The sequence below is a fragment of the Borostomias antarcticus genome (genome assembly GCF_949987555.1).
Source record: "Borostomias antarcticus genome assembly, chromosome: 14".
NCBI classification, from domain to species: Eukaryota; Metazoa; Chordata; class Actinopteri; order Stomiiformes; family Stomiidae; genus Borostomias; species Borostomias antarcticus.
Genome location: NC_140247.1, coordinates 21,589,240 through 21,597,414, shown reverse-complemented (window position 1 = coordinate 21,597,414; position 8,175 = coordinate 21,589,240). Strand labels below are relative to the sequence as shown.

The window sequence follows — 8,175 nt, the reverse complement described above, 5'->3', positions numbered from 1 at the left end:
TCCGGATCTGCACCACATCCCCCACCAGGGCCTTCATGGTCACCCAGAGACCTGCTCAGTGGGGGGGGGGGGGGGGTTAGGAGAGTGTGGCTATTACAGAATGTAAATCACCTGAATAATCATAATAATAATCATAATCATAATAATACTCTGAGTCAGAATCATTAATTCATTTTATTTATAGAACACATTTCATTGTCGGATTCATCTCAAAGTATAGTAGACAGAGGACACTGTTTTGAATGTCGTGAAGCTCTTTCAAAACTCAGGTACCAAAGTACACAATTAAGTCCAGGATATAATTAAGCGCAAACCCTGTAAGTATATACAGTAGGCATCATTGATCTTTGATAGCGTTGATCTTGTATTTGATAGTGTTGATATTTAATAGTGTTTATATTTGACAGTGTTGATCTTGTATTTGATAGTGTTGATCTTGTATTTGATCGTGTTGATCTTGTATTTGATCGTGTTGATCTTGTATTTGATCGTGTTGATCTTGTATTTGATAGTGTTGATCTTGTATTTGTGTTGATATTTGATAGTGTTTGTATTTGATAGTGTGTGTGGTACCATACCTTGACCCCCACTGTCTCCTCTGGAAGCTGTCACTTTGTTGAGCAGGGTGTGGAGGAAGTCGTTCTCATTCACGACTCTGGACACACACACACACACACACACACATTGCATAGAACACATACATGTCAACAAATACTACATCCATGTCAAAGCAAATACTATAGTACACACAACACATCAAAGCACAGAGGACACACAGACAATCCCAATACACACTCTATAAATACGTACAGCAAATGTACTCCCCACCTAAAGAGGACACATACTGTACAGTAAACACACACTTAAGCAGTAACACACTGGAGGTCGTGCTTCGGCGTGGATATTGGCACGGCTGTGCTGCGGTCGTAGGCAGGTCAGTGCAGCTCGAGTGTAGCCAGCACAGCCGTGCCAATAACCACAGTAAAGCATGGCTTCGAGTGTGTTATTGCTTTTATACAAAAACACTACATTGTCGTTAAATATTTTTTGGTAAAAAAATGGGTTTTCAATGCACGGTTGTAACTAGCTGTTGTAACTAGCTATTGTATAAACAGTACTTAACTCATATATTATTATTATTATTATTATTATTATGTTAGGGTCGGGTAAGGGTCAGGTTAGGGTCGGGTTAGGGTCAGGTAGGGTTAGGGTTAGGGTCGGGTTAGGGTAGGGTCAGGTAGGGTTAGGAGGAAGTGGGACTCACGGATAAAAGGGGATGAAATACTGCTTCTCCTCGTCGCACTCGACCTTCCCTTTGATGATCTCACTGATGTCCATCACTGAGGAGAAGAGAAGCGCGGCGATTAACATCAAAGAGCCGAGACGTTCTGCAGGTGAACTATTTAAACAGACGTACTGTAGGCAGACGTAGCCGGTACCTACCTGCCACTCCAAACGGCCTGCGCAGGCCCTGGGTGCACTTCTTGGTGTTGCTCTCCTTCAGGTCCATGCGGCCCACCCTGACTATCTGACAGATCAGGTAGATCTTCTCTCTGTTAAGATCCTTGTTCCCCAGGTCCTGAACACCACAGGGACAGAGAGAGAGAGAGAGAGAGGGAGAGAGAGAGAGAGAAGAGAGGAGAGAAAAGAGGGGAGAGAGCAGGTATGGAGGGAGAGATGGGGTTGTAGGGAGGACAGAAAGTTGGATCAAGCCATTCTAATCCACCAGACATTGAGGTTTGAGAAGATGTAGCAGACAGCGCCCTCTAGCGGAGACTTACTGTAAAGACCACCTTCAGGTTGTTGAGCATGTCGATCTCCTTGGGGAAGCCCTTACTGCCCCAGCGCACAAGGTAGTTCTCACTGAGGAGAGAGAGACAGGCACGGAGTCAGAGAGACTAAGAACAAGCATTACAGGTTTCACTACTGCAGCAGTACATGTCAGACCTGGGTCTCAATCATCATCCATGGTCTCAATACACACACGACGTGTCAGACTTGCGTCTCAATACACATCAGATAGATAAGAGAGAACTGGAGCTCACGGATCATGTGTTTTTTTTATGCAGTGCGCAGATCAGTCACTGATCTTTCGACACAACAGCGTCGTCTTCAGAGGGAATATTTTATTTGCGCTGCCAAAACATCAGTGAGTGAGAGATCTGTGCGCCGAATCAAAGTTTTCTTTTAAAGATGATCTCAGCGCTCCAGAGCTCCCCTATCTGATGCTGCTGGTCCTTATCTGAGAGCACTGTCCGCATCTCTAGATACTGGACAGGTATTAGCATGTGAACTCTCACCAACACACTACTACATGTCAGACCTGGGCCGGAATACTGGCCGAGATCTTTTCAGCTACTTCAGCCTTTGCTCGAGTCTGCCAGGGGAACAGACCAGTGGTTCCATTGTGCCAGGTACGAGTAAAATATGACGGAACAGTAATTGATATGATTCCATTACATTACACTACATTACAGTCATTTAGCTGACGCTTTATCCAAAATTCCACAATTGCATTTAACGTAGGAAAAGCCAATGTACTTGCCTGAACTCATAAGTACATCTCCTAAAACAAGAGACTAAGAGCATAATCTAGTGCTGAAGGCAAAGTGCAAGAATTGCAAACTAAAAATACAATACTGTAGGTGCTTAAGAGGGAGGATCGTGGTAGTACTTCTTGAAGAGGTGAGTTTTTCCAAATAGTATTTTGACTCAGGTCTGCTACATATTTTGACTCAGATCTGCTACATCAGATCTGCCTTTTTCTATGTTTGCCCTTCAACACCGGTAGGTAACGGAGACTGGGAGGACAACTGAGGACAGCGGAGGGAGGGGTGGAGCAAATAGGAGAGGAGGAGAGAGAGCGAGAGAGAGAAAAAGAAGGATAGAGGGAGATAGAGGAAGAGGCTGATGGATGTTGAGTGAGACCTGATGATAGCCTGTTTGTTGGGGTCGTAGAGAGACATGAAAAGTTCGGAGTCCTCCCCGATGCGGCAGACGAAGTTCCGGAGGAAGACGTAGAGGCTGTGGGTGGGAGAGGACTGGATGCGGGCCGAGATCCCAGAGTGGTCCGTCTGGACATTGGACTGCAGCCAAGAGAGAGACAGAGAGGGATGGTGGGAAGGCTGGAGAGCCTAAAGTCTGCCGTCAGGGACCTGAAATACACGGTATGAGTGCCAGCCTATCTCATCTCCTTCCATTCTCCGGAGTGCAATCATTCCTCCCAAATGTTGTATCTCTCTCTCTCTGCTGCTGTATCTCTCTGTCTACTCCTGTCCGCCTCTCTGTTCATTGGCTCGCACTCTCTCCTTGTCTGACCTCTCTCTCTCCCCCCACCCATCTCTCTCACCTCCTCCCTACCTTTCCTCCTCAACCCCCCCCCCCCACACACACACTCCCCGCTGCCCTCCTTGCCACCTCCAACTCTATCAACCCCCCCCACACACACTTCCTGTCTTTGCCAGACCTGCTCTTCTTTGATTCGCTCGTTGATCTTGGAGGTGGCGTCCTCATGGGCCCTGAACAGGCTGATGATGCTGGCCTGCTCCGGGTCCAGGATGTTCCCGTCCACATCCCGAACCACCAGGTCCAGCTCCAGAATCCTGCAGAGCAGAACAGACGAGAGGAGAAGACAGGAGAGGAGAGGAGAAGATAGGAGAAGAGAGGAGAGGCGAGGAGAGGAGAAGAGAAGAGGAGAAGAGAGTAGAGGACAGGACAGGAGAGTAGAGGACAGGAGAGGAGAGGAGAGGAGAGGAGAGGAGAGGAGAGGAGAGGAGAGGAGAGGAGAGGAGAGGAGAGGAGAGGAGAGGAGAGGAGAGGAGAGGAGAGGAGAGGAGAGGAGAGGAGAGGAGGAGAGCAAAACAGTAATAAGAGGGAAGAAGGAGAAAAGGAGGGTTAGGGTTATTCTCACAGCTACGGTGGTAGAAAGGTTATGTGTGGTGTGGTTATATGTGGTATATGTTGATTATATGAGTAACCAACAGTGATTCTGTAGCTGGTTCTGTTTGAGCCATACTTGTTGCCGTAGTCGATCTTGGACGTGACCTTCTGCTTGAGCTCCTTGAACTCGTCACTAGGCAGCGTCCCGGACAGGAGCTGGGAACGCCATTCCATCAGATCCCACATCAGCCTCTGGACCTGAACCACACGAGCCTTCTTATTGGTCTAGGGAGAGAGGGGCGGGGTTACACACACAAATACACACACACACACACACACGTACACATAAACACACACACACACCTGAGCACACAAACAAACCCACACACTCCTTTTTTTACCTAAAGACTGAGAGAAAGGTCACACACACAAATGCTCTCCTTATTTGCATAGAGAGAGAGAGAGAGAGAGAGAGAGAGAGAGAGAGAGAGAGAGAACGAGGTTACACACACACAAACACACACTGCAGTGCACGCACACCCTCACACACACAAACTCACAGACACACACACACTCACACACGCACACACACACACACACACACACACACACAGAGTAGTGGAGCGTTTACCACATAGAGCTGTTTCCAGATGCTCCCCCACTCTCTGAGAGTGGTGGTCACCTCCTTCACCAGGGGCATCTCTGCTAACACCACCACCTCCTGGTCCCTGCATCTCACACACACACACACACACACACACGCACACACGCACGCACACACGCACACACACAAACACACACGCACGCACGCACGCACATACACACACACACGCACACACACACGCACGAGCGCACACACACACACGCACACACACACGCACACACACACACGCACACACGCACACGCACACACACAGGCATTATGATCTACTGCCATGCTGTACATCATACTGTGTAACAGTGTGAGGTTCCTGTTGTCTGCAGTTGTAATAGATACATTCAAATGAGTGTATTCTCTGCTCAAGACATTGTCTTAGGAAATCTGAATTTTGATCCACACTGCCCTGTGTGTTATACAGTGGAACAGCTGTCTCCTGTTTGTTTGCCCTGATATCTCCTTCTCCAGGCCTTGGACATTTTATGGCAGGAGACCCCCCCCCACCCCTCCAGAGGTCCCCTCCTCCCGGCTCTCTCCTTCAACCTTAATGGCCAGTTTAGCTGTAGACCCTCAGAACTAGCCTCCTCTCAGATAATTGGTTAGTGGAGTGTTGCATGTATGGGCTGGACCCACAGTGTTTATAATGCTGTGTTTGAGGAGAATCATCGCTCTTGGTGGAACTTGTCTCCCTCAGAGAGCCCGGCTTTGCAAACTTGTGAACTAATTCGGAATAAAAGTAACCAGCTTATGTATATTATGTATTATTAGTAATAAGTAATTATTAGAATAGATCCATGACACGGATACACCTGCTCAACTCACCCTTTCTTCTCAACCTTCACCTCCTTCAGCTGGACATAGCTGGCCGGGAACGCTCCCTGTGGGGGGAGGGATGAGACGGAGGAGGAGAGGAAAGAGAGGGATTGAGATGGAGGTAGAGAGATAGAGGAGGAGAGAAAAGGCTGCAGGGTGAAACAGGGGTCTTACCTGCTTGGCCTTGTTCCTGACCAGGTAGCCTTTATACCAGCCTGAAACACACACACACACACACACACAGGATTAAGTGATACAGAACCACACACACACACACACACTGGACTTTGACTAGGGATGCACCGATATATCGGCTGGTGACCAGAATATGCCGATTTTCAGCTCAGTTTCTGAGACCGCTGACCAGCCGATCCGTCTCCTAGATCCGATTCAAGTATTGGAAATGTATTTTCTATTTATTTAGGCTATAAACGTTATCTGGCACCTTTTTTCCCTCCCGTTCCTAACTGGACTTACGGCCTCTTCCTGCTCAGCGGTGCCCGTCTCTCTCTCACACACAAGCACACGTGAGGAGACTCAGAGTGGAGAGAATGACACGCTCAAAAGTTTGGCTGCCATCTAATACTACATGTTGTTTGATGTAGTTTAGAGTAGGTAACGTTAGGTAACCTGCCTGATTCGCCTGTGGGACATTACCCTACAAATGCATGCAGCGGTTATCTGTTGATCACTTTCATAGTTGCGTCTTTTCTAGTTTTTCTAAATGAAAGTAACATGTTTCTTTCACGTTCTAAATATTGAGGGAGATGTATCCTTGGCCTGGCAGCCAGACTCATTGCGAAAAAATAACAGTTTTCATGATATATCAGAGTCTGGTGTCCAATCTAACGTATCCCCCGCGTGTTGGAATAGTCAGTATAGGGTCAGCAGAGGCAGCTCACGTCACTTGCGGAGTTTTGAAGAAAATGTAAGTTAGTTAATACGCAATATTTTATTATGAACATAAAAAATAAATTTCAGTTTTCCATTAAAGAAAAGTTACATGTTTGTATTTGCTGTCAGTTATAGTTCTTAGAGAGAACTTTTAAAAATCAGAATCGGCAGATCAGACTCTTAAAAAAATCTGAAAAATTGGGATCGGCCAAGAAAAGTGCAATCGGTACATCCCTAACTTTGACTCTAGCCCACACACTCTCACCCAGTCTCCCAGTCACAACCCAAGTAAGGAGACCAGCCCCCCCTCTCACCATGGCAGGACTGCTGGATGTGCACTGTGTCCCCAACCTCCAGAGACAGCTGCTTCTCCCCATGACCAATGAAATTCCACTTCACTGGGACAGAGACAGAGACATGACCAATGAAAGTCCACCTCACTGGGACAGACAGAGACATGACCAATGAAATTCCACTTCACTGGAACAGAGATAGAGACATGACGAATGAAAGTCCACCTCACTGGGACACTGAGACGGAGACATGAACAATGAAATTCCACTTCACTGGGACACAGACGGAGACATGACATGACTGTATAGGGAAAGAAAGCAAGATAACTCGTCTTCTAAATGGCAAGAAAGAGAGGTTTCCTTTTGATACTTAAAACTAAACCTGATTTTGTTTTTCTTTTTTCCCCATTCCACTGCCTGCTGTGTTCTCATTTATAAACACCTCCATAGTTCTGATGACACCAAAACAACTCACATCCTAACTTCCTCACTCCTCCATTTCCTGTGTGTGCAGTCTCAAGCGGTGTGGAAGATGGCGCTCGATGCTGCACTTGTTTTTCCTGTCCCAGTTTCTCACCACAGGTCAGGTCATGTTGTGAATTACTACATCGGGGGGTGACGCCATTTCGGATACTTTGTTCAAAAAAAGACATGCTATTCATCGACAGCTGATCTAAGATAAGGGAGAACGTTTGACCTGAGACACGAGACACATGGTAGTGGTAGTGTTGTGTGGATCACAGTGTAAGGTACGCAGCGGTGGAATGAACTGCCCACTGACGTCAGGACGGCAGTCACTGCCCATCTTTCACCGCAGGCTTAAAACTCACCTCTTCAAGAAGTACTACCACAATCCTCCCTCTTAAGCACCTATTCTATCTCTGTTTGCTACTCTTGCACTGTCTTTAGCACTAGATTACTCTCTTCGTCACTTGTTTTAGAAAGGCGGTGCACTTGTGAGTTCTGGTGAGGAGTAGTAGTACACTGATTACCTACGTTAAATGCAATTATTGTAAGTCACTTTCGATAAAAGCGTCTGCTAAATGACTGTAATGTCATGTAGGGTAGAAATAGAGAGCTGGAGTGTTAGAGAGCGTATCAAACCGAAGTCTGTTGGCTGACACCTGCCCACATCCTGTCAGGGAGGAACTGAAGCTGATACGGAAGGGCTCTACCATCACCCCAACACACACACATGCACACACACACACACACGCACACACAACTGCCCAGGCAGGTGACTGCAGTTGCAGACTTACCTATACCATATCTCTCCTTAGTGGTGCGCATCCAGGGAGCCATGACTGCCTCGTCTTGTTCACTCTCCTCTCCGTCTTTCTTTCTCTTTCTCTCTATCTCGCAGGGCATCTGTTCTGCCTCTCGCGTCTGCGTCTTTTTGCTCTCTATATGAAAGCAGAAAGCTCCTCCCCCTCTTCTTCCTTCCTCTTCTGCCTCTCCTCTCTTCCTCTCTTCACGGTACGAGGGGGAAGTGGCGTCTGTGAGTACCAGGGTGTAGGCCTTCACCACCACATGCCTGGTCTGAGCCTGCACACAATCACAACTGCACCACACATCCCAGAGTCCTTTATTTAATCAGCAGAATGGAATTTATATATTTAATACAAAAATGTTTCAAAT

At 47.1% G+C, this 8,175-nt stretch overlaps 1 protein-coding gene across 1 annotated transcript in view; it reads right to left on the bottom strand.

Annotated features, from left to right (window-relative positions):
* dock2 (dedicator of cytokinesis 2) overlaps positions 1 to 7,839 on the bottom strand; it is a gene marked incomplete at both ends in the record, with an annotated part of 127,702 nt that extends 119,863 nt beyond the window's left edge. Inside the window, 13 exons of the mRNA XM_084448624.1 lie at positions 1 to 51; positions 579 to 655; positions 1,265 to 1,340; positions 1,444 to 1,579; positions 1,782 to 1,863; positions 2,929 to 3,086; positions 3,467 to 3,602; positions 4,016 to 4,164; positions 4,511 to 4,607; positions 5,360 to 5,415; positions 5,525 to 5,565; positions 6,559 to 6,642; positions 7,797 to 7,839. The exon at positions 1 to 51 is cut by the window's left edge and continues 200 nt beyond it. Coding sequence (XP_084304750.1) covers positions 1 to 51; positions 579 to 655; positions 1,265 to 1,340; positions 1,444 to 1,579; positions 1,782 to 1,863; positions 2,929 to 3,086; positions 3,467 to 3,602; positions 4,016 to 4,164; positions 4,511 to 4,607; positions 5,360 to 5,415; positions 5,525 to 5,565; positions 6,559 to 6,642; positions 7,797 to 7,839 — 1,186 coding nt within the window. The remainder of the gene's footprint in view (positions 52 to 578; positions 656 to 1,264; positions 1,341 to 1,443; positions 1,580 to 1,781; positions 1,864 to 2,928; positions 3,087 to 3,466; positions 3,603 to 4,015; positions 4,165 to 4,510; positions 4,608 to 5,359; positions 5,416 to 5,524; positions 5,566 to 6,558; positions 6,643 to 7,796) is intronic.
* Positions 7,840 to 8,175: the final 336 nt, after the last annotated feature.